The sequence below is a fragment of the Watersipora subatra genome, chromosome 3, assembly GCF_963576615.1.
Source record: "Watersipora subatra chromosome 3, tzWatSuba1.1, whole genome shotgun sequence".
NCBI classification, from domain to species: domain Eukaryota; kingdom Metazoa; phylum Bryozoa; class Gymnolaemata; order Cheilostomatida; family Watersiporidae; genus Watersipora; species Watersipora subatra.
In genome coordinates, this window is record NC_088710.1 from 52,824,285 (window position 1) to 52,851,717 (window position 27,433).

The 27,433-nt window shown below is 36.1% G+C and overlaps 2 protein-coding genes across 2 annotated transcripts in view; one reads left to right on the forward strand and one right to left on the reverse strand.

The window, feature by feature from the left end:
• LOC137392005 (mitochondrial inner membrane m-AAA protease component paraplegin-like) overlaps positions 1–13,936 on the reverse strand; it is a 34,433-nt gene extending 20,497 nt beyond the window's left edge. The window contains exons 1-5 of the mRNA XM_068078589.1: positions 13,834–13,936; positions 7,945–8,070; positions 7,465–7,557; positions 6,965–7,190; positions 5,486–5,595 (exon numbers count right to left, since the gene is read on the reverse strand). Coding sequence (XP_067934690.1) covers positions 5,486–5,595; positions 6,965–7,190; positions 7,465–7,557; positions 7,945–7,971 — 456 coding nt within the window. The 5' untranslated portion in view covers positions 7,972–8,070; positions 13,834–13,936. The remainder of the gene's footprint in view (positions 1–5,485; positions 5,596–6,964; positions 7,191–7,464; positions 7,558–7,944; positions 8,071–13,833) is intronic.
• A 4,594-nt stretch (positions 13,937–18,530) lies between these two features.
• Positions 18,531–27,376, forward strand: LOC137390721 (uncharacterized). Its single transcript, XM_068077044.1, has 4 exons — positions 18,531–18,553; positions 24,090–24,867; positions 25,009–25,242; positions 27,180–27,376. The coding sequence occupies exons 1-4, from the start codon at positions 18,531–18,533 to the stop codon at positions 27,366–27,368; spliced, it is 1,224 nt and encodes a 407-aa protein (XP_067933145.1). The 3' UTR covers positions 27,369–27,376.
• The last annotated feature ends 57 nt before the right edge of the window (positions 27,377–27,433 follow it).

Below are 27,433 nucleotides of genomic sequence, written 5' to 3' on the forward strand. Positions count from 1 at the left end.
GTCTTTCGAACCCCAAAACATCAGCTACTCCCTCACTACTTCTACTTCAGCTGATTCGGTCAATCCTCCATCTCTGCTGATGATGTGGCCCAGGTTCCAGACTTGGGATTGGAGCAACTCTTACTTGACCGGCTTCATTCCTACTCCTTGTTGCCTCTAGAATACTTCCTCAAGATGGTGTAGGTGCGTCATAAAGTCCAGGGTTAGCACAATATGTTGCCCAGAAATAACATAAGGGTGTTCCACTGTAACCTGTGTACGACAACGTCGCCATAAATGGCTAGGTCGCTGGGGCGAAGGTTAATCCAAATTGTAACACCTTTCATTTCCATAGACCGGAGCGAGTACAGATGGCTGATTTCTCGTATGCATCCTCATCAAGGGTACCTGCCAGTACTCACTGACCAGGTCAAGTGTGCTAAAGAACTAGTTGCCAGATAGGGCATCAAGGCTGTCGTCTATCTGGGGGAAGGTGTATGCGTCCTGTTTGGTGAAATGTCACTTCTTTTCCTCTTCCGGACCACCACTGCTGGTGAATTTCACGCTCCTTAAGCTGGCTCTATGAGCCAATTTTCCAAAAGGTTTTGCACCTGCCACTCCGGCCTCCACCCCCTCAGGTCCTAGCTGATGGGGAGGTTGCTGGATCGGTCTGGTTACCCCCTTGACAAGAAAGATTGCCTACAGATGTGCTGGCATTCTTCCTTGTGATCCAGATTTTTTTATTGCTTCTCATTAAAGAAGCCCTTTGTCATTTACCTGCTAGCTTTCCATGCCTGTGTATCCCCAATGGTAGCACCAGACTTGAGGGTCAGGGGTTACCCCATTAGACTGACACACTTTGCAACCACCTGACTGTTCGGCACCAAGAAATTCAGGCTGGTTACCAGTGGCGGACCTTCCGGAAAGCCCTCTATTACCCAAAAAAGGCAATTCACAGTATTATCGGTATCACCAATTTTTGCACAGCATGGAATTTGCTTTGCAGCAGATGGTCGTGTCTGTCCGTACAAATCAGTAGCTTCCCATCTACCCACACCACAGGCTGCTCAAACTCAAGAAAGAACTGGTGAGCCACCAGGAAGAGCATCCCCATAATGGGGTCCTCACCAACCTAGCTCACCATGAAAACTTCCTTAGTCTTGGAGTCTCTTAACCAAACGGGAAGCTGAATCACCTCGCAGAAAGGTAGCTTCATCTCGTGTGCCAACAGTCCATGGCTGTTGCTTGCCTCAAACTGATCCTGCAGTCCCCGGCAACCAGTCAAACACTGGTGTGCTCAACAAGTTCACCATTCAATCAATATCCAACTGGAACTGGATGGGCCAGCCCTCGCTTTCCACAAAAAAGTAACTGGTAGAATGAGGTTGACTTGAAGTCTGCGCCATAGCTAGGCCTTTCTCACTGCCACCAGAAAGGTCAAACATTCCCCTGTAATGCAATGGATCCAAGTAATTCGACTCGGAAATTCCTGGCCTTATGAGTGTCTGGTGTCCCTGCTGGCTGGTTTTCCTGGATTGGTTGGGGTTTGGCCATAAAGCTTTTAAGGCACACTTTCAATCGTTTGTTCAAGCAAACTTGGTTCAAGCGTTTCCGGATACAGTAATACTTCAACTTACGAGTGCTCCAACGTACGAGTAACTTGAGATACGAGCCAGTTTTTAAGCAAGTTTTAGCACTAACATACGAGCCATGTTTGAGATACGAGCACGTGAGTCAGTTGCTAAGTATGCCAGAGGTGTTTTATGAGAACAGCATCACTGTGTTTTTAACTGCTCAGGTTATACTTTTGTACCGTGTTTTTTTGTGCGATTTTCAGTGCAGAATTAATTAAAAGTACTCTGCGTTGACCGAAAGTTTGCCGGTAAAATGAAAGATAATGCAAAGCAAAAGCGAATGATAACAGTTGATGTTAAACGGAAAATTATTGAAAAATATGCGAAATGTGTATGCGTGATTGAGCTAGCTCAGCAATATGACAGAAATACATCCACAATTATCAAACCGAAGGATTATATTCAGGGCATTTAGTTCGCAAAAGGACTGGCCATAGTTTCTAAACGGCGCAGCGAAATTCACGACCGCTGATGGAGAGACTGCTCAGGCATTGGATAAACAATTGGCCGGTTACAGCGTAACTGAAACGATGCTATATGGAAAAGGCCGGTGCTATCTAGCAAAACTATAAAAATAGACATTCGGACAAGTTGGCTGGTGGTCGTGCATTAACCTTTTGTGACGACACCTGCGTTCGTCCTAATTGCAACATGTTGAAAGGGCGACAAAAGCAAACGTCTTTATATAAGATTATCTTAAAACAGCCGGCTAGTCGTGAAAGCGAAACAAAGGAAAAATTAGCTCACCAGCGAGAAACTTCAAACTACGAACGCCGAAGAACTTTTAATTACGTTAAGTTAAAAATGAAAGTTTGCTTTTAGGTTTGATTCTACGTTTGTCTTTTAAGACATTGATAAAATCCAAATTTATCAAAGTCAACTGTTGTAATGAAAGTTAATTTATATCTCCCTCTCTGGCAAATGTTAGCGTTAGCTGCTATTGTATGTATTTAATTTTACATTTTAATTAATCACATTTCCTTGCATTATTTTTTAATTGTTGCTTTTTGAAAGCATTTGGTAAATTAGGACGATAACCAACATGTTCTTTCTGTTACAATATCTTGTTTTGAGTGTTTCATTTGGATTTTTTAGAGTATGGGAACCAATCAATATATATTTAATGATTCTATATATAAATAAATTGCACCAACATGCGAGTAAATTAACATACGAGCTCAGTCTCGGAACGCATTAAGCTCGTAAGTCGAAGTATGACTGTAGTGGCTTTGGGTCCGGCTGGGTTCGACCACTCTGGGCCTTGCATCCAAGCCGGGTCATTGGCTAAAAACTTCGGGCCAAGAGTGGAGTGATTCTGTCGCTTTTTAGGCAGACGCCTGACTTAATATCTTGGTCACATGGGCTGTTGGGAGACTAAAGATGCTACCTCATCTGAGATTGAGAATGAGCCTCTCCAAGGGCTAGTAGTAGTTCGAGGTGGTCACCGAGGTGTCCTGTATGCAATACTCCTTCGGTCCAGTACTTCCTGAATAGAATCTTCCTCGGTTTCTTATCGGTACTGGATGACTTCATCTAGTTTCCAGGAGACATGAGCCTTGGTACAACTAGCATCCAGTGCTACTGTTGTAGCCTTATGCTGTTTCACTGCACTGGTTTCTTCAAGCTGGGACAATCTTTATGGATGTACCCCTTCCTGCCACAAGCTCAACAGAGGGAAAGCTTTGGCCAAGTTAGTTCTTTAAGAGGGCGGGTCTGCTTTTGGATCCTTTCAACCTTCAAAAAGCCAGCTGTTTCACCATCTGTGTAAGTCCGCTGAGGACATCCGTGTTTACAACATTCACCTGTCTTAGTACATCGTCAGGGCTGGTGTTCCCTTACTCTTATTTGTAGGTACTCATTGCCAGCCTTTACGGCATCTGCCAGCATGGGGGGAGTACATCCAATAGATCACGCTGCGGAGAGGGATTGTTGAGTGAATTTCAAAATGTCTCCATGCCATGGTTGTCTCGGTGGGAATCGGATAGCCTCTGTAGGCAATATGGGCCAGCCTCTATAACTCTATCACATACTCCTGGAGGGACATCTAGTCACTCCATCTTCGAGCTGAGCCAGCTTTGGGGCTGTCTGGAAAACAGGCTGAACATGACTTGTACCACGCTGAAAACAGCATTAATGGCTCTGGATCGCCCGCAATTCTCAGTTTCTCCTTTTATGGCCTCTTTTAGGTGCAGCAAAATAGTCACCTCTCTCCATCAATCGGCAATCTCTATCTCCGAGAACTGGGTGACAAAATATTTGACATCCCCAGTCTCGATATACTGATATATAAAGCCTGGTTTCCATATGACAACGCAATGATCGCGCGCGGCCCAGTGATCGTGCGCAATGCATTTCTTGGGCCGCGAGGCAGTGTTTCCATATCGCGCGTAAGCTCCATGCTTGCATTGGACAGGGTGGATATTTTCCTTACTTTTTCGTAGGAGAGACATATTTCTTCGGAAAAACTGACCTCCGTTGCGAAATTACGCTGTCATATAAAAATCAGGCTTACTCTTTCGTACGGGAGACCGATTTCTTCGGAACAAAGCCTTTCGCTGGAATTGTGGGATAGGTTGAAAAGGTCTAGCGGTGTATTGTGGGATACATAATCGCACGCACCCATCGCAAGGATCCATTCTGTTGGATACTTGCGATCAGCGTACGCACGTCGCGCGACCGTCGTACGTTGACGTTTCCATATCACAACTGGCCTACGCACGACGTCGTGCGCCTTGTTGCGCGCCTTGCGCTGTCATATGGAAACCAGGCTTAACAGTCTCACATACAGCTGTGGCCAAAAGTATTAACACCCTCATTATTTTTGACATCAAATATATTTTCAATCTTTTTTCACCACTCTGAGCCACTCAGATCAGACAATATGCAAATCAAATGATTCCGCAGAAGATTTTATCTTTTAAAAATATTTCTCTAAAACAAAAACTTTCCCAACTATTTCTGGAAACATGTAAAACTAACAAAATTTGTGTGAAAATTTGGAGTCAATCTCTGAGGCCATTTCCTCAGTAAAAATGGGTTTATTGTTAGAAGTTTTAATCTCACTGAAATGATTTGATTTTAAGCTTTTTGGTGATGTGCATAATGCAGGGCTTAAATAGATTTTGCAGTAAGTAAAGTCTATTCAAAGTTAATCTAAGTTTTGCTGAAAGAACTAGGCAACAAAGGCAGGGGTGTTGATACCTTTGGCCATGACTATATATAAGCAGAGCGCAAAGGTGCTGTCTTCTCTCTCTTGCGAGTCTCCTTATTTACTGGCTTGGCTCTGCCCAATTCCAAACCGTTCAGTTGTCTTCTCAGATGTCATGTTGTTGGCCCCGAGTCAAGCCAACCCGAGCCAAGAGCTGGCACAGAAAATGCCAGCTGGCTTCCACCACAATACTGTAATCTTTAAAACAAAACATAAATCTGGAGTAATCTTTGAGGACTTACAAGAGACAGTCCATTCGAGTAAAATCGAGACACGCCTAATATCAACATTTAGCATCAGATACCGTGCCTTTGATAATCAAATTTCAGGAGCTCAATACAGAAAGTGGAGCAAAAGCCAGCAAAAACCTTGATTCCATTTCTGAAAGGAAAAGCAAAGCCAGTAACATATGACTAGAATGTGATAATGGTAACAATAAATCACTAAATCAAAGTGAAAAGGAGATGTAAGGAGTGAGAAGCATAAGCAGGAAGAGATAACTGAGATTTACACGATATAAAAAGGTTTTATAAAGTATTCATAAAACAATTTCAGTAAATTTGGGTGCAAACAATCCCACAAACAAAAGGTTTTCTTATGCCGTAGATTTAGGTTATTGAGCAGTATCCGGTACAGAAACATAGAAACAATAAAGACTACATACCTCACCCTTAGACAAGTAGTTACTAACAAAATCCTCCCATTCTATGGGCATCTCATTCCTGCTACGGAATGGCTCAAGCAGCAAAAAGGCAACAATCAGGTTGAGTGCAGCTAAAAAAGAAAAACAACAGAAGGCATGTTAGATTCAACAGCAAGTATTCAGCCAACTAAAGCAAACACTACAACCAAATTTCATTGAAGCATTAGCTACCATTTAGCACCAATCATGAGGTCATGCATCAATAATATTTACTAGAAATTCCACTGTCATACAGCCACGACCAAAGTGATATTGGAAAAAAGAAAGGGTATTGATGGTTGAGAAATGAAATATTAGCAGTCAAATAGGATAACTGCGATGGCAGCTGTAATGTACTGGGTGTGGGCGTTATTATATACAACGAATAGCAATAATGGAAGGAAAAGATTATATGTTTATCTCTCTCCTCCTGCAAAAAGAGAAATGCAATATTGGCCAATATTAGAAGCAAAATGCACTGATATTATTAGAATAACCAATATTATTAATATAGTAATAATATAAAACCAATGCACAATTTTTTTTACATTTCAAAACGTCATAGCTATCAATATCACGAAGTTGTAATATTTATATAGATTTTTAGAAAATCTGTACTATGTAGTCATTGTTCTGCAGTCATCCAAACTTATAATTAATTATTGTAATAATCTCATTAGAACCGTTAGAAAAAATATCATCGTCATTCCCTTTACTTACACTGCGTTAGATTTTTAGAAAATCTGTACTACGTAGTCATTGTTCTGTAGTCATCCAAACTTATAATTAATTATTGTAATAATCTCATAAGAAAATGAAAAAATTGAAATCCGCAAAAATGAAAAGATTTCTGTACTGCTATGTTAATTGCCGAAACCTTCGGCAATTCGACAACGCTATAGACTGGTGAAAAGTGCATGATATTTTTTCGCGAAATGCGCACGACTTGATCGTTCTATTATCTGTCGACCGCCGTTTCAATTTCCGGTCTTAACTGTTATAAAACCAAGCTTTTCAAACGTTTTGTGATGATTTTCGTCCTAATAAATCTGTCTACTTGTGTATAATCCGATCAGATGGGTAAGTTTTTAGAGAATTTCGATAATTTACAAAGACTTGGTAACATATTTAAATAGGCATATATGTGTTTTGTATCGTTATTATACTTTAACTAATCTACAAAACGATGATTAAATTTGTTGATGAATTTTTCAAACAAGGGTTCGTCTCATTGTTGATGAATAATTTTCGTAAGTTGTGTGCACATGCGTTTATCATAAAAACTCCCTAACTTCGCATCCGCTCGTTGGGTTGTGGGACAATATTGAGTCACTCTGTCTCTGCATAGCACGAAGACCAATGCGGGTGTATGGGGCGCTTACCGAGGGTAGACATCTGTAAGCAACAGGGAACTTACCAAGAGTAGCTATCTGTGAAGGGCTCATGTTACAGGAAACTTACCAAGAGCAGCAATCTGTGAAGGGCTCATGTTATTGGGCTCGCGGTTATCCTTTTCTTCCTCGTTTGACTCCTTCTCAGGAGGGGGCTGAGAGGGAGGACTCTTGTTATAGCATTTGGAAGTGGTATGAAATGATGCCACTGAGTGCATAGAAAACCTGAGCATACCTGCACACTGATGGTAAAACGGGCGGGCAGAAAATGCTGGACTATGCCTCAATCTTAATGTCTACAAAAAACAGGGGATACTACAAGAGTACAACCAGAGTGACAGAGTGGCATACTTCCCTTACCAAAGATACTACTGAGACCAAGCAGGTCTGCCACCATCGTGTCATTATAGATAACATAAAATATAATACAAAATATTCACCGAACTCATCATACAAGACATACTTATTGTCAGATGGTACAGTTTATACACACTCTACAATACTGAGATATTGGTAAACAGCAGTTTATATTCGCTCTATCACACTGAGATACTGTCAGTATATACTCACTCTAACATATTGAGATACCGTTCCATAGCGAAACAACAAATTTTCACTCCACCTGGATGTCCGCATCAGAGATCGCATCAGAGGGAATGAAATCTAAAGTTATAAAATTATGAAAACACCGTCGCACAAAACCCACCAAAGATGAATTATTACGAGGGTAACAGATAAGTAAGTCTAAAATGAATACAGCCAATTATAGTTCATAAAAATTACTGCCAAAGTTTTTATAATATCATAAGGAGGAGCCTTCCTGCAATGAGTTATACAGGATATCTCTAAAAATGTTTTGGCAGACCGACCAGCTGATTCAGTTAGACAAACTAGTTGAAAATCAGAAAACTTATTGATGAAGTTCTGATCTAAAATATCAGGCAATCCATTAAGAAAAAGTTTCCACATAAAATTAAAACAAGCAATGCATTCCAATTAAGCTTTCCTGAAAGCACCAAAAAGCTTATAGTATTGGTAATTACTACTTACATGTTTACTGACAGTGGTTTGCATCATGTAGCAGGCTGTTATGTACTCATCGATGTACTAAATACATTTAGCCTTCAGGAGAATACGACCGTCGCCTTTAAACTATCCATTGCATTACTGCCCTGCCTAAAAACAGATTTTAATTATTGTCTATCTAATAACTATGACAACAATTCCTACAAGCAAGTTAGTTAACAATTTTCAGATTTGCTGAGTTTTTTATGGTGTTTACCTATTAAAACTCCATACTTGCATAAATAAAAGGTGATGAGTTAGAATGCTTAATGATTTTGCTCATACACAAAATGTTTTTGCTAGTAGATTGGATAAAGAAAATAAAAACTTGCGGTCACACCTCACAAAAGTTTTTTGAAAGTTTAATAATTTCTCAAAAGGTTATTGTCCCTGCAAAATTTTAGGAAAATGTAGCTTCTTACATTAAACTAAATGTGAGATGGTAGAGCAGAGAATGTTGTTCATGACACTGTTGAAGATTTTAAGCACATGTAGTCAACTTTTGACAGTCCAACATGACATGTCGTGACATGTTTTTAGTAACATCCTATACACATTTTAATAACACTGAAATATGGTTTTGAGAACTATATAGTTCTCAATAAAGGATATATATCCTTTATTGCTGTGCACATTTGAGCTACCAGATATCAAATTCTAATACAATAGGAACAGTGGTAATTTAGTAAGTTTCACTCATTATGTATATGCTAATTCAATGCCTGTTCACTTGTGATTGGTAGTCAATGAATAAATTAAGTTGTCTTTATGGAATGTTGAATGCACTCAATACCTTTTAAGACCAGTTCAAAATGAAACCAAATTCCAACAACAACCGGTAAAACAACAATTTATTGACTTTAGTTTTAATCATAATAAATTAATGTCTTAGTTGAAATGCAATAAAAATCAAACATAGATGTCACTAGATAATCTAAAACCACTAGTGAGTCCACAATTTAGTCAAAATAAAATTCAGCTTATTAATTGTAAAAACGAATGTATTAGTCGTGAGCTAGTTTATTTATGACAGAAAGTATGTTATAGAATGAGCTTAGTACAGAATTCACTGAAAATAAATATAAAGTATGAAGGTATAAATTGTAAATAATTTGTTCATTTTTTTTCTATTAAGAGTATCTATTTGCTGAAATATACTAAACAACAACCGAGGTGTCTGTTAGTACATTATTAGACTTTCTATTTTGGCTATAAAGCAAAAGTTCTCAAAAACCATGATTCTAATGACTTGAAGTTTAGCCCTCTTTGGTGTTCTCACCGAAAATTTAACTGCCATGCAACAAGTTACAAAGTTAAAATGACGGTTACATAATCAATTATGAAGTAGAATACATGCTAGCTTACATAAATTTCGTAGTCATCCGACCATTTTTAAAGTGAGTGAATATATTCCACACTCTACAGAGTTTCAACTTCATTAGCTTGTTATGCAAGTTGTGACGTGTTTTTGGGTTTTTTGGTACAGATTTGTTTTAATTCCTTTGTTTCTTTGAACAATATTCTTCTCAAGTGTAACAAATTTACTCAATTTTCTTGATGACCTATCACACATAGAAAAGAGAAGGTATATGGTGCAAAGATATTGGGCTAAAGGGTACATGGGCAGTAATAAAATTTCATAAAGAACATTCTTCACGGACCTTAAAAGAACTGATTGGTTTGATTATACAGCCAAACCTTGTGATACTTTGTTACCTAATCCATTCCCACATTGGCTTCATACATGTACATAAAAATGGTCACTTGTTGGAGAAAATATCGTCATACAAGTATATAGCTTTTCATATATTTCAATCTGAAGTCCAAAAAACTTGATGAAAACTATTTCAAGTAGTTATATCTAGCAGTACAATAAATGCATTATATAAACCTTTTAAAAAATCAAACATAAAAAACTCGATTTGAAGTGAAAAAAAACTAAAACCGTAAAACCTCTAATTGAACGTCATGGCACTCTATTTTTTAACCCTTTCTCTATAGTGGCGGGTTAAATAAAGGTGGCGTTCAAATAGAGGTGGCGTTCAAATAGAGGTAGGATTCAAATAGAAGTTGTGTTCAAATAGAGGTGGCATTCAAATAGAGACTGGCGTTGTATTCTTCAAATGGCTAGCCAGTATTTTGGGAAAATAAATTCAACCCTTTTATGGGCGAAGCGAATGTCACTTATATTTTTTGGGTGGAACGAGATCAACCTTTTTGGATGCAATAAATCTGCTAATTTGTCTCCAACTTGTCAAAGATCTGGTAATAAATATGCATTGAGAAGCTGAGAGATATATCTACCAGTTGATATCTATCGCTCGCAATTAACCTGGAATGTATTATAGTCTTTGTCATGCTTATTTATTTGTTGGAGCTTTCAATTTTTATTTCATACTTAATTTGAAGACATATTTTTATTTTATATCTCTGTTTAACAATGTAACATAAAAGCTCATTGCACTCATTGATATGTTTGCTATAGTTTGCAGCCAAAACTAACTTTTTCTGTGCAATAAAAGAGGAGTTATGAGCGTCAATCTATTGTAAGATCAGATTACCGCAATGATGTTATCAAATATACTGAAAATGTGAAAATTTATAATTTATATAATGATAATCTATTAAATGCTACAAATATACATTCATGAACAAGTGACATAAATGAATCATACTTATATTGCCTAAAAAACATAAAATATTTCCATCTTTTGCTCGGATAGCTGCGTTCTGATTGTTGCTTTCGATGGAACGAACATCTTCTAGTTGTCCAACACATTCCACAACATCTTCAAACCTCAACTCTTCTTCTACACTACTGAACTAGTAGATATTAGCATCAAAACAATTTTTTAGCAGAGCATAACTTTTATGCGTTGCACTTTGCACAAATGCAATGTGTAAAAGTTTTGCTCCCTAAGCACAACTTTTAGCCTAAAACTAGTTGTTCATATACCATCGTACATGTATACCCATTTTCATATACTTCGTAGTATTAAGACCGCGTTAAACAAGGAACTAGGATTAGCCTAATACATGTGTTAATTATTTTTATGGTGTTGCTTTCAAAGTTTTAACCAAAAAAACGAAAAGCTTTGGAGTCGGACAATGAGAGAATTAATTGTTATTGATGTAAACGATTCATTATTAAAATGATAATGTAGACTTTTTTACTGATCACTTGCTAATATGGGTTCGTAAAAATCAAAGAATGTCAAAGTGGCGGTCGAAAAGAGATGGCGTTCAATTAAATTGTGGCACTTTGTTTCCCAACCCTTCTCCCATAATGGCGTTCAAATAGAGGTGCCAGTCAAATAGAGGTGGCAGTCAAATAGAGGTGGTGTTCAATTAGAGGTTTTAACGTAGGTTAGATAAGGTCATAACCATGAAAAAGAGAACTTTTTGTCATGCTAGAACCGTGTGAATTGAAAAAAAATTTGGTGATACAGAAGATGAGCAATGTACAGATGGAGACATGGAGATAGTCTAAGCAGACTATGTGAACCTTAAATTAGCAGTTTAATTTATTGTATCGGATATCTTAACATTATATTTTCAAGTGTCATGGCCAACCTTTTTATTTCCACTACTTTCAGGCATCTCTTTCACTTTCTTCATCATCAAAACTACTAGATGGTTTTGAGGAGTAGTTCTGTCATTTGTTCTTTTAATGTTAAGAAAACTATCACCTTCTTCCTTTTGTCACCACTAATATGACTCAAACTAGTCTTCTTAGGATTCATGGTTCAAAAACCAAATAGGACAAGTATGAAGCACTCTTTCATATTATTGGATCACCATTGAACTAAAGTGCATAAAGGAGAACTATAAACACATCTTTGAAAAAACTTGAAAAAACTAACTTGAAAAAAACTTACTTAAAAAACTCATTTAAAAAAACAGACATTCTAAGAAGCTTTAGACATCGTATGTTGAAAATGATTTATATTTCGAGATGAGTATTCGCTCAAATTTTACATCATATACCAAAGAACCTTTCAGTTGAGGTGATAGTAAGTCAATGTTTGACTGTATAGATATTACAAACAATTCTATGTACTAATAATTCTATAAATCAAATGGTTCCTATTATTGTTTATGGAACAAGCAAATACCGTTGATGTATTTGAGCCATAAGTATTGACTGCAGACGAGGTTAATATATTATCTGAAGGTTGATAATCCAAAAAAACTGCTAACGATTTAGTTTTTCCTTGTCAACTCAGTTAGCAGCAGACAAAACTTTCTCAGAACATCTGACATATTATTCCTTGATGATGGTTACAAAATACACAAAACCCGACAGCTTGCCGCCATAGTGATGCTAGTAATTTCAAATTATTTGTGAACATAATTAAGTAGTAGGCATAATTTGTTTAGGCCAAGATTAGCATTGTGTATTGTGTATTGGCTTAATGCGTATTATGCATTAAGCCAATATGCATATTGAAATAGCTATTCAATATATCGTGTTTAAATTTTAGTTTTGTTTTCTACTCTTTTGTTTATTGTAAAAAACTTTGCTGTTATTCGCCTTTGCAGATCTATGTGCTCGCATTACATTAAGATAAGGTGGTGACCGTAGCATTCTGGTTAATTGTGATGTAACCACCGTAATTTGTCCAAGATTCAATGCATTTGTCTAAGATCTGTGATACCTACTCTTTCACATCTTGTTAATAAATGAACATCATCATACCATTAAAATGTATGTTGCCATTATCACACATTGTAATGATTTTCTGAAATATGCATTTTGCTTTAATAATGGGTAACGTTGGTTTTTCTTTTTACTGGAGTAACTAATAGTAATCATTGCTTTATAGGCTTTGTTTACATACACGGTCAGTTGACAAGTTTCAGCTATAGGAATACATGTTTAAAATCTAACAGTAACACCGGAATTTTGCAAGAGGGTCAAAAAGCTTATATCTTGTAGAATGTATTTGATATATGTTAACTATGGCATTGATTTTAGATTTTACTGTTTGTTTTCTTTTTGTAAATAGCCTATTGCAATGCTTACATTACGTCATGCTTGATGCAATGACTTTGAATTAGACTATTTACATGGATTGAGAGTTGAGCTGCGTTTTGGCTTTGAATAAAAGTACTAGGTATCTGTTGCTTACTGAGTGTTTGATAAACATACCACATATTTCGTACAGTTTTTCACGTTAAACAAACTTAAGGTGTAGGAGACGTACCTCAGATAAATGCCAGCACAGTATAAACAATTATAGGTAGGGTTTCCAAAAGCAAGATTCATATTTAACATTTATTCAGACCAGTATAGACAAGTTCAGCTTGTTTTGTGTAAAAGTGTAGTGCACTGCAGCTCTGTGTGTCTGGCTTTTGTTTTGCTGGTCTCGTTCAGTTCTCTGGTAGTTTTTGGTATCAAGTTAATGTGATAGAGACTGGTGTTTATTTGCCCTGAGATGGGCTGGCCCAGACACTGAGCCCAAGTCTCGATTCAATTGCCTGGTCAACTCATATTTTCACCGTATAGCTTTGTTACAACAAAATCAGGCCTGTCAACCCAAGAGTGGGACAATGCTTGAGATGTGGTTTTGGGGCAATTGATGTATCAATGATAGTAAATATAAAACTGTGGAAATTGGGGCAAAAATCTCACGCATTTTTATTTTTTTCTTTGGGGTGATTGCGTGAGTCTCACGCCCAATATGTGAGAGTTGGCAGGTATGAACAGAATCGGTATCTTCACTGCTGAGGATGCTCATTAACAGACGTCGTCGCTAATGAAAACAAAAACATTAAAATATAAACAAGACTGCATCGTAAGCTATGTCTCAGTCTGCCTGAAAAAAAAATAAAAAAGCCCATTTAAACGATTTAATGTAAGATGTCACTTACTTGTTAATTTGAATAAAAAGACAGCCAGTACATACACGCACTTTTGATAATTATTAATGAAGCAATCTTATGCAAGCGCTGATCTACGGTGAGCTAGTCTGACCTTCACGTGGTAGAGATTCATAGCTACTACGGGTGGCCAAACATAGCTGTGGGTGACATAGTTTGGCGCGTAAAGCGGCAAATTTGTTTTCCAAAAACCTTGACGCGATAACTACCATACGTGTATTGGAAGAGTTACCCAGCATTAGTGTAACGATTAGAGCAACGATTTTAAACATTTTTGAGGAATATTGTGCTTTTGCATTAAAAATCTACTTCTAAAAGTTGCTTACGGTAAAGTTACATACGAAATCAGTAAATTTTGACTTCGTTGATGGCTCTGATACGTATTAAAGTGTCATGAGTGTCTAGGGAAAAAAATTATGTTATGCATAACCGAGCCGAATCCACATGCAACATCAGTATTGAATTTGCTTTGTCATCTTATTCTATTTTGACTATGTTTAGTTTGTGTATTTTGCTTAGCTTGTGAGAACTAGATATATCAGACAAGGGGGCTAATGGCAGTGATATTATCTCAGACTTGTCTTTTAATGGAAAAATAGCAAAACTGCCTGAAAAAGAGCTTCCATGTTTAATGATTTTTTCCAGTCCGTTTGTGTAACCAATGATATACAGCCCCCAGGGCTGTATATCATTGGTGTAACTAATGATGGATCAAAACTTCTGGAGGATTTTGCTTCTTCTACCACAGACCATTCTAACCTAATAGTTGACTCTGATGGTGTTCATGCACTGTTGCAAAGCATTAAAACGGGAAACAGTCCCAACATCGACAAGTCCGAACCTAGACAAGTCCCAATCTCGACAGGGGTTGGTCCGAATCTAGACAAAGGTTGGTCCGAACATCGACAAAGGCTGATGCAGTTTTACAATAATTTAATCTTCAACAAATAATCAATGTCTTTTTGCAGTTCTATCCTCACTTCAAAAAATAAAAATCAAAGCTACTCACTGAAGTTTAGATTTCAAATAAAACATTTTGCTAGCATAACAGTCAACCATATTTACGATTGTTACTTGTTTTAGCATTCGTTCTATATTTAGGTTGGGCAAAATATTGTTAGGCTTACATAAGCTGGGGAGTGCTGCATCAAATGGATCACAAGATATTTTTGCGCAAATAAATCTTTTACATATAAATCGCTCATTTACTATGAAAATAGTAGATGGTAAAATTGTAAAACTGCTGTCGAGATTGGGCTAACCGTTGTCGATATACAAACTCGTCGAGTTTCAAACCAGTCGAGGTTCGGACTATAAACCCATTAAAACATCTAAATCATGTGGTCCTGATAATATCACTGGTGTACTTCTAAAAAGATTTTCTCTGTGTATTGCTCATACATTAACAAAAATATTCAAATATACCGGGGCGTACATAATAAGACAAATAAATAAAGGCAACAAATATATAAGGCGTACCACTTGAAAAATGGAAAATGGCTCGTGTAAAATCTATTTATAAGAAAGGTAGCAGGTGCCAGACAAACAACTACAGACCTGTTTCTTTTTTTACCTGCATAACTTGTAAACTTCTAGAGCATATTTTAGCAAAACATGTTTATTCTTTTTTTTGGTCAAAATAACATCTTAACTGAATCTCAACATGGTTTCAGAAGTGATAGTTCATGTGAGACACAGCTAGTGTATACTTTAAATGATCTAGCTATAAATCGAAAACACAGATTAATTACAGATTTAATAATTCTGGATTTTTTTGCGGCTTTCGATTCCGTAAACCACCAAAAGCTTTTATTTAAAATTGGCCAAGATTGGAATAAGCCCTGAAACTGTAAACTGAGTGAAAACTTTCCTTAGTAATTGAAAACAGGCAGTTGTAGTCGATGACCAGGAGTCATCCTGCTGTGAAATCTTATCAGGGATACCTCGGGGATCTGTGTTAGGACCCTTAATAATTTTTATTTACATAAACGATCTGCCTTCAAATATTGCATCTAAATGTCGATTGTTTGCAGATGATGCTTTGCTTTATAATACCCGAGATAAAAGTAACATCCTACAAATTGACCTTACTAAACTTAAGCTTTGGGTCAAAACATGGCAACTATCTTTTTATGCTCAAGTGCTCAGTACAAATAAAAGTGCTCAGTACATTCAGTAGGAAAAATGGACCCACAACAAAGGTTTTTTTTTTCGCGTAGGGCAGCTCCAGAATTTCAATTCTTATCCCTACTTAGGTATTGAGTTGAGTAATGATCTCAAATGAGAAAAACACATAAATAATGTTTCTTCCAAAGCTTCCAGACTTTGGAATGCGTAAAAAAGTTTTAAAAGATGCAGACGCCAAAGCTAGAAAAGTGGCTTACGAGACCAAATCTTGAATAAGGATGTCAGGTTTGGGATCCATTTTGAGAAATGACACAAACAAATTAGAAAAAATTCAAAATAGAGATCTGTGTTTTATTTTTCATTTGAAAAATAGTTAGTTTTATTAAGCCGCGAGCTGACACAAATTTTCCTTCACTGTCGAAGAGAAGGCAAGATAAAAGGTTAAATCACTTTGTAAAGGTGAAAGCAAGCAATGTCATAGAATGTTCATTTGGTATTTTTTTAAAACACTCACACAATACAAGCTAAAAAAGGGCTTGTTTGTGCCAGCTATAAAAACCACTGTATTATTCAACTTTTTCTGGCCAAGAACAACCAGAGACATTTGTCGCAAACCAAGTAGAGTTGTAGATGAGTGAGGTACTTGCAGGTGTATTTTATTTTCTGCACTGTCTTACTTTTGATGTAAACTGCAAAATATTACTAATACAAATACTAATTAATACTAAATTACCATGATGGACAGAAAATATATACCTGTATTAATAGTTATAAAGATTAAAGCTAAATATATATGTTTTATTATGAATAAATATTCATAATTTTGCGTTTGTTTTTTTTATTTTTTTACAACCATTTCATAATCCATTTTTCGTTCATTTTCAGTTATGCCGTTTGATTTCAATTGTTCCGTTACAGTGCAACTGTAACGGCACAATTTCAATCTACAATGTCCGATCATTGCAAAGGGCAATCACTACAAATTGTAAAACTAAAAAATGTTCACATAGACATTCTCGAGTAGGAATTGTCTCTACATTCTCTTTCGGTTCGGTCAGACAAAGCACCATCGTGCGCTTCACTGGTGTATTTAATTTTGATATCTCGTTTTCACGTTTGTGTCAATATCGACTATCGAAAAACTATTAGTATCGTCGTATTCAAAATTTGGATGAATAGCTTTTGCAGCAACAGTAACATTTTTATACACACTTATATGTACTCTTTGTTATTATTAATTCAACATATTCGTGATTTTTATCTTTTTTTCAGTTCATTTTAACTGTATCAGTATCAATTCACTTTTCATTGTAACCATTGAAACAAATCACACCTTATATAGCCATTATTTGCTAATTATTTCACATTAAAACATTTTTACAGTTTTAATTTTTTTCTCGATTTATTTGCACCGCGCAAAACACTTTTCTCATGATATGAAGTTTAAAAGTTATGTTGGTAAATGTTGTTTATATACACTTATATGTACTCTTTGTTATTATTAATTTAACATGTTCATGATTTTTATTTTTTCATCAGTTTGTTTTGATTGTATCAGTATCCGTTCACTCTTCATTGTAACCATCATAACAAATCATACTTTATCTAGCCATTACTTGCTAGTTATTTCACATTTAAACACCTTTACAGTTGTTTTAGGTTTTCTCTTAATTTATTTGAACAAAACATTTTTCTCATGATATCAAATTTAAAAGTTATGAAGGTAAATGTCATATATATCAAAATAAAATGTGTGGTAGTGTGAGTGAGAAAAAGGAGTTAAGATTAATACTCAGGAAAAGATTAAGACTGAGCTACGTAGTTTTTCAGTTCAAATGATATACAGCATAATTACAATCATTCCTGCTCGTTAGTAACTAGTAGTTTTTTTGCACTCTTCAGAGCACTCCTGTTCTCATTCCAGCTCTTGATAACAAAATCCAAGCACAAACAAAAGTCTGTGCGCATTCATCTGTATGTCTCATAGCAAACCGCTCATATTAATAATTTATTTTGATAATAAAACTGTGTAAATGTTGTCATACTGACTATAATTGTGTAAAATATTTTATTGGTAGATTCTTTATCTCTAACACTATAATCTCTGTTATAGTTTAATCATTGACGATTTGTCATTGTTTAGCTGCTTCATGGATGATAAAATGTTTGCAATTCTGTAAGCAGTTTATATAGTACTAGGTGAATGCCCGACATTGCACGGGTAATAAAAAAGGTATAGCACAGAAATTTTATTTTCAATCAATATTTCCATTTGTTCAAAATTTAAAGCAGCTTATATACTCTGTCAGGTAATGGAGTTGCTATTGGCTGAGTTTCTTTACCCAATGAATTCGAGTAACATAAACATAAAGAACGGTGCTTATAGTTATTTTTATAATCATTACGTTACGCGGCATACTCTCTCACACTATCATGATCTTCAAGTATGTTAATAATAACCAATAATATTTTCACAAGCACTTTATGCATGCACATTTTAACTGGTGTAATAAGTATGTGCTGATTTATTCCATTGTATGGCAAGTGGGCCCTTTGATATAATGGATAGACGCTCCCGTCTGCGGTGGGATTGCAAGTTCTATAGTTCTAAAACTATAGTTCTTTAAGTTAATATACTATTTTGTTAATTTTTAATATGTTCAGTACATATATGAAATGTCGATGTTTTCACCAGGAGGTGCTTGCACTAGATAATTACTATGGGTTTCTATATCCTTCTCAACGACATTTTCGCCTTACGATGGCCATACCAGAACGAATTAATGTCATATGGCAGGGGTGCTTTAAAACTTTACCGTGAGAAAAGTGTTATGTCCAGTTCAGATAAACCGAAGAAAAAAATAAAGCAACTGTGAAGGTGTTTAAATATGAAATAATTAGCAAGTAATAGCTAGATAATCTGTTTTGTTACGATGAAAAATGATATAATACTGATACAATTAATACGTATTGAGAAATTCAAACATGAATATGTTATATTAATGAAAACAATGAATACATCTAAGTGTGTGTATAAAAAGGTTACTGTTGCAGCAGAAGTTATCCATCAAAATTTTGAACATGTGATGCTGGTACAAACATATAGCAGTGAAGCGCACAAGGGTACTTCATATGACCGAACAAAGAGAGAATGTAGAGGTTATTCCTACTCGAGATAACACAGCAAAAAATATCCTCGTGAAAGGTTTTTAGCTTTTACAATGTTAGCGATTGCCCTGAGGAAAAACCGGAAATTGAAGTAAAGTAACAGCATATTTAAAATTGAAACAGCTCATTTGAAAATTACAAATTTCAAAAAATAGGTAATGAATTTTGAAGTGGCTTTTAAAAAAGTTGAAAAAAAATAAACGCAAATGGTAATATCAACTAATAAAAAGTACATACTTAGCTTGTAACCTGCAATAGCGATAACAATAGATAAAATAATTAGGTAAGATTGATAAGAATGGTTTAGCTTAATAGTTAGACTTGCGATTAATGTCATGAATTCAAATTCAGTGTGAAACGATGTTTCGTTCCTAGATTTTAATCACGATAACTGGACACTGGGACGACAGAAAACAAAAGACTAACAAAAAAGCATACAAAAGACTAACGCAGAGATTTATATATATAGATGAGATAGAATAAGATATATATTCAGCCAAGCAATACTCAATGGCGATAGAGCAAATGGGCCTTGACCCACTAAGTCTCCTTTTAATGACTTGTCTTTTGTAGGTAAAAGAGTAGACTAATCATTGCTCAATTTATCTACATAATGAATAAGTAGTAGTCAGGCCTACTGCTCTGCAAGTTGCAGCGTTAAAAATAACTAGAGTGTTGACATAGGTTAATGTATTTCATTTATATATAGTGTCTATTAATATATACATGTATTATATTTAATACAGTCAAACATGGATAACTCGTCCACGGATAGCTCGAACACATGGTTAACTCGAACATTTCCTTTGGTCCGTTCCCACGTAATGATAAATTGCTATAGATAACTCGAACTCAACACTGTTAATTCGAACTGTTTTTTTGCCCAACGGCTACCGAAACGGTTGTTATCGCTTTTGAAAATCACTTTATTCAAAGCCATAGAGGTAAACTTCATCTTTTCGTAATTCATAAGCGTCGTTATTACCACCATCGGCAAAATATTTTTGTCAACGACTTTTCTAAAAGTTTGGTGAAATTTGATTTATACTGTGATACGATGAATAGCACGGGCTAGCCGGGTCACGCGCGCAAGGATTTTCGCCACGCACATACAAAACAAAAATCGCATGTTGTTTTGTATGTGCGTGGCGAAAATCCTTGAGTGCGTGACCCGGCTAGCCCGTGATGAATAGTTTTCCGACGTTGATTCCGTGTTGAATCAACGTCGGAATGTTGAATGTTTAAAACGTCTTAAAATTATTGTAATACGTTGTCTGAGCTACAAAAAACTATTCATCGTTTGACCTAAACACAGAATACGTGTGTACATTCAATAAGTATCTATTAAAAAAGCGTGAGTGATATAGAATGTACCGTAAAACCTCGTAAAACTTCTAATTGAACTGCCTCGGAGTGTTGCTCTTAACGAATCCCAGGTAAAGTAAGGTAATCTGCATAAACTTCAAGAAAAAACGGCAAAATTGATCGTGGGTAAAACCCCAAAAGAAAAAAATGTCTTTTCTTTTGAGCATTTCAACAACGATCAAGTTTTGCCAATGTCAATCTGAAAAACGTCCTGGCAATAACATCACCTCAAACAACAAACCAATCTCAAGTGATAGAAAAATCTCTATACTTTTTCATGAAAACGTTTTAAACTTTACATTAGAAGCATTTAATTTGAAACAAGCCATTTGTGCTTTTGATTTATATTATAGTTTGTATATGTACATGTATCTACTAATAAATAAGTAAATATATGGACTTGTGACAGTGCTCTGATAACTTGAACGCTCTGATAATTCGAACACTTTCGCTCGGTCCCTTGAAGTTCGAGTTATCCATGTTTGACTGTATATAGCTGTTGCTGTTTGTTTCATGCAATTAGGCAATACTTTAACTTGAAGGTAGAGTGAGTCCTAGAAATACACAATTTGCGCAAATTTACACTACATCAAGTTAAATTAACTTGGTTTATGTGCTCTGTATTTCTGCACTTTCTTTTTAATTTATGCTGGGTTTTTTGCTTACAAAGTAATGTATTGAGAAATTGTGAGTGTCATTTGTCAAAAACTACTTATTACGATCAGACTAATGTTTGCTCAAATTCTACATTTGATCATGAGTCAAGGTCTCATTGTAGGAGAGTATAACTTCCACATGTTTTCTCAAATAATTTTGTCATAGCTCATCTGAATGTAATTAAATCAGCAATGTTCCTTAGGTTTATTTTTGTACCATGTAATTCAAAATGTATTTGTGTCAACGGGCATAAATCAGTCAAGCATTTAATTTTGTTACGCTAATAATACATTTGTGATATTATTGTCACTTGAATATGAAGTGGAGAAAAATGATATCAATAGTAAAACTGCAAATAAAACTAACAAATCATCAGTTTTTCAAAAAACTTACATCTCATTCATATAAACCAAAACCAGTTGACTTAATTATATTAAACAAGGCTGTTTTTGCCTTCGCTCTGTTTTCAGAATGTCATATACAGACAAAGGTCGTGCTAGTCATGCTATTAATCGTTGGCTCCCCAATGCATCGTAAAACGTTTTAATACAGGATTTGTAATTGTTGGTGCTCATGTGACAAACACCTCCGAATTATTTATCAAATAAAAGCTTATAATGCAGAGAATCTATCTTTTGGAAGTTTCAAATGATTTCAAATAGTCTCGTTAGCATAATAATGTATTTGATTCAATGATGGCAGTTATAGACCAATTTTGACACGCAAAAGTTTGTTTTCAACTTTGTGGACAGGCTAGCTGTGCTACCCAGCATTGTCCGGGTATTAAAAATCAGCTTATAAACAATGAGAGTTGCTGCCACTTGCTATTAGCCTGGCACATTGCTAATGGAAAATTTGAGTAAGCTTACTAATAAGAGCTACGGCTTCTACTGACGTTATGTCATGACCGAAAGTGTAGCGCATTTGCTCCCATATAGCGACATATATTGACAAGCAAATCTATCAAGCTTGTGCGGCTTAGTAAGACAGTCGGACTGGCAAACAGGAATTTCCAAAATCAAATTTGCTTTATGGATTCTTTGTTCCAAGATTTTAATAGCTATAGCTGGACACGCATGTACACATACATACCCACAAACTTTGAGAAAGATATATATAGATAAAAACAAACCCTTTGGCATTGGCGGTAGCCCTGAAAAGGGCGATTGGAGTTGGAGAAGAGCCTAATACTTATTAGGATAGCCTTTTGTCTGTATAACAGCACATTTGTGGTGTTCTGCAGGCAAAGGCAGGGTGCGGAGCAGACCATCTGTTTTGGCGTGATACTAAGCTCTGATGATGGACTCGATTAGCTTTTTCAGAGTCTGGCTTGTCTCTGCTAACTATTACCTTAAGCTGCTGCCAGAGATTCTAAATAAGATTAAGATTGGGTGGCTGAGCAGGCCATTCCTTGACACCAATTTTGTTATGCTTGAATCAAGTTTTCACAATTCGTGCAGTATGGCAAGGAGCATTATCCTGCTGAAACATCTAGTCTCGACTGTTCTGACCAAATGTTTAATTTGCACAGAGGGATTAGCTTGTTTTTCAGTGTTTCGATGTATTTCATTGCGTTCATTCTTCCCTTACAAAAATCAATTCGATATGCATCAAAAAAAGATAAACCTTTCCAGATCATAGCTGCAGTCCGATGCTTTACTGTCCACCAAAATAACCATAGCTTGTTTGCATATCCCTCTGGTCTTATGACAGTTATTTGACCTGAGTGACTATAGAGGTAGAAGTTTGTTTACATATCACTTTTTTTTAATGTTCGGTATGATGCATGCTGAACAGCCCACCAGTATCGCCGCTGTCTTTGACTTGCATTGACAAAGGGATTCTTGGGAGTTCCTCCTGCTCTAAGATCATACTTCAGAATGCTTCTGACAATTGAATGTTCAATCTTTATGCCAGTAGAGTTTCCAAGTTGAACAACAAGCTCAGCTCCGCCAAAGATGCAGTTAAGCTTGCAAATGTGCACTAAGGCTCAGAGAGATCTCAGTGAATTGGTTGGCGGTCTATCAGATCGTCCACGATTCGTAATGTTTCCAGTGTCATGGAACCTTCTGATGATGTACCTAACAGTTGACCTTCTAGTCCTTGTCTTAGTTGAAATCTTATAGCCGAAGCCTTCTTGGTGTAGGTGAATAGTCACCACTCTAAGAGTTTCTTGGTGTTTCACGAGTCATACTTACTGATAAAAATCAAGTGAAGTTGAAGCTGACTTATGCCAGGTTTTATAGCCAACAAACATGTTTAAAATTCTATCACTGCGTGCAGAAATTTTGCATGGCATCTTATTCCGATCTTCCCACTGCTTCATAGACCTGCTACGATCCTATTACAAGAATCAAAGAAATCTCGGAAGCAAGCAAATTCTCAAAATTGCCCAAAGTTTTGGCTTCGCAAGTGAAAGCTAAATGTGTAATTTTTAGTTGCATCATCAGACATCTTGTAAGATTCAAGTAGATGTATAGATTGTGACACTTTGATCTGATAATTAAATATTGCTCAATATTAATGCTTAACCAGAAAAGTGTTATCTGTGGAAACTAATTTATGTCATAATATGCGGAGAGCTATAACTCTAACAGCGATCTTACTAGTCTCTTTAGTGCAGTTTAAACATTTTCACTATGTTATGCACATATAGCTAAAAGGAGAAACTATTTTTATGCTATGTACATGTAGCTCCATAAAACTATGGTCTAGGGAATTAAGCAAAGTACAACCATCTCCTACACATTTGAGTCGAAAGAATCACACAATGGAGCTCAGTGTATGAGCATTAAGTTCAAATAAGATTCGTTTAATATTACCCCATGCTCTTGCTTAGCATGTTATGTTTTGTGTGTCCTCCATTGTCAGTTTCTCGGCAAGTTTATTACTAACTTACTATTTGTAAGCTGTATCTGCTAATTACGCAGGTTGGTTGGCTGCTCTAGTTGTCAAGTGACCTGTGATGTCATGTTGCCCAGCTCCATCCCTTCATTAGAGAATGTTGTAAACTTTGGATCCGTCATTGGAGAAGGGACTTTCTCAACAGTATATAATGGAGAATTCCATTCCAGTTATGCTTCTGAAGCTGCCCCAAAACGTCTGGCAATAAAGTGCATAACACGGATTATTGAACCACAAGTTCTTGAGAATGAGTTACGATGTTTAACATTGCTAGAAGGGAAAAAGAATGTTATCCGACTGTTATTTGCCGTCCGTCACAAAGACTGTCTTTCGTTAGTTATGCCATATTTTGAACATGAAAAATTTTGTCGTCTGGTGCGTAGATTTAAGCCAAGCGATGTTCGTGATTACATGCGTCAGTTATTGCTCGCTCTCAGTCATATACATAAGCATAATATTATCCATCGTGATATAAAACCCAACAACTTCTTGTACTCGACGAAATCGAACAAATGTGCTCTTGTCGATTTTGGACTTGCTCAAGTCATTCCCTCACACCAAAGCCAGGAGGAGAAAAGCATCTACACCAATGAAACCCGCATTCCCTTGGAAGATATCACAATCAACAGCACAAACACATCTACTCGAAGTAGTTTGCGTGATAAAGCAAAGGGAAGATCTAGTGAGAATACGAGTCGAGTTACATGCAACTGTCACGGACATGCCACAGTATGCCGGCTTTGTGTAGGGACACCTGCTATTAATGCTGCCCGGGCTGGAACTGCAGGATTTCGTCCACCTGAGGTAAGCTGGTGTTTTTTCCATCAGGACATCACCATAATCATAAGTTTGGATAGAATGTTTAATGTACTTTAATGCCATGTGACTAACCATGGTCACATTGTCCGTTGTATTATATATACATGTGTATATGCAATCATTAAGGTGCTGATGAAATGCAAAGTACAGACAACAGCCGTTGACATGTGGGCTTGTGGAGTGATACTTTTATCTATACTGAGTGGGCGTTCAAACTTCTTCAATGCTCCAGATGACCTGACAAACTTGGTGCAGCTTGTCCTACTGTTCGGCAGGGAACCTGTTTGTGAAGCAGCTATGGCTATGGGCAAGAATCTGTTAGTTGAAATACCTGGAGATATGAAAGGGAAAAAACTAAAGGTAATTCTATTCTTGTTCAGTTGTGACTCAAGTTTCTCTTTTCAAAGGCATGATATTAATAGGAAGAACTCTTATAGTTATTCCTATTATTAAAAAGCACCAAAATGTTATTTTTCTGGTAAATGTTGTAATCATTAGTTGATATTAACATACATACATATTTATAAACAAACATTCTTGCACTATATATTTAGCTGGCAGATTAACGGTGAAGTTTAAAAATTACATATTACATTTTTAAAAACTGATTGCCAGTACCCATAAAACACTATATAGGCATCATGGATCAATCTTTAATCACTTTGTTCTAATAACTGTGATTAAACTTTGAAATAGCAATTTTTTGTACGCATATAGCAACCTCGGCATATTAGTAACAATGTGTATACATTATGTGCTTTGTATTAGCGTATTATTTACATTAGTAATTCTCACTGAAAGGCAAACTTAACCATGTTAAAGTTATTTGGGAATCAGTAAATGCACAATGAGGCTGTTTCTACATGAATCATCTCGTGTTCCAAAACCTACAAGTAGTAATAACATTTGTAGTTGAAAGATTGTCAAGTCGGGTGTCGTAAAGTTCACCATTCTGTGTACTAGTGTATATATTTGTCATATGCAAGACTGCGGTATTATCTCTTATGTATCTATTATTTTGGTTACCTTTGTTGTACTTTCATTCTTCCTGTTGTCAAAAAAGCTCATCAACTTGAAGGCGCTGTTGCTAATACTGCCCTACAGAGCCCTTCAGCATCAGTTGCTAATCAGAATATATCGATGTTCTATCTGATGAATTACTAAACTGCACATAAAGTTCTTGGGACAAGCCTATTATACTTGCACAAAAATAGTTTTATAAAGCTAAAACACATCTTAGCATTATTTGGTCAAAGGTAAAACAAACAATCTTTTTTGCAATCATTTCGTTAATCATTGAATTATAAAGTTTTGTGATCCTTTGATGTGGCTCAAAACCCAGTCAAAAAAAAATTGGAATCATTCAACTTGTCTTTAATTATGTCGGTGAAGGCAAAAATAGAGTATGTTTTGGTGTATAACACAGTTAATGTACTCTCTTCTTTGTTGTCATTCTAAACACTATTTGGTGTACTTACATTTTTTTTAAATTTTGTTTGTATATAGATTTAAACCTTGCTGTTGTAACATTTATCTATGAGTGAACAGTTGTAAAGAAGTCCTGTAGCACTTGTTATAGGTAATTTTTGATTTAAAGCAGTTATATAAATGTAATTCTACTAGCAAAATACATTTTTAGTAAGGTTTCTTTCCATTAAACTTCCACTTTTCATTAAATCAATGCTGTCGCCTGACTTTTTCTTTTGAAAGCATTTAGTTATTTGTCGATCTCTTTCAAGAAAACTTTCATTTTGTCGTAGTGTCTAAACTTACTGCAGCAGTCCTATAAAAAGGGATCATCTCTGATCACCTCTGATATCCTCTGATATCAAGGTTGAATCAACTAAATTGACCCGTATTTGGGAAGAGATAACACGTAATCGTGTAGATTGCCTTTGTTGTCCTGAATCGATGTCAATACCATGCTAAGTATTGCTAGAACACAAACTCTTTTCAACTGATATTACTCGAAGCTACACCAACCTCTTCATTGTTCTATTACGATACTTCTTGCTATATCGCTTCTTCTCACCCGCTCTTAAAATTGCTAGTTGCTTTCTTTGCCATCGCTAACACTTCCTAGTTTTCATCGTTACTATAGCTAAGTAAAATTTAAGCTTTCTTAGCTTTTTCTTAATTTAGTTCAATTTACATCTCTAATGTCCATTAAATGGTCTACAGCTCTATGATACCCTGGATGCAGCCAGACATCAGAGAAGCCATCAATACGAGGTCTAATTATCACTTTTCATTCTAGCTTTCAAGATATATGTAGACATTCGTTTTCGTATTTACAGGATGTGTGTAAAGAACTACGGCAATCTAACAGAAGCCGAGGAATGAAATCTAGCAAGCGAGAAGTCATTAAATTTTCTGATTCGGCATATGATTTGCTTGAAAAGCTACTAGCCCTAGTGCCCACTGATAGGATTACAGCTCTGGACGCGTTAAACCATCCATTCATAGACGACTCGACCAGCACATAGCAATTTGTTTAAATTTTGCCGGATATTCACAACTTTGTAAATACCTGCAGTATGTTATGTCATAC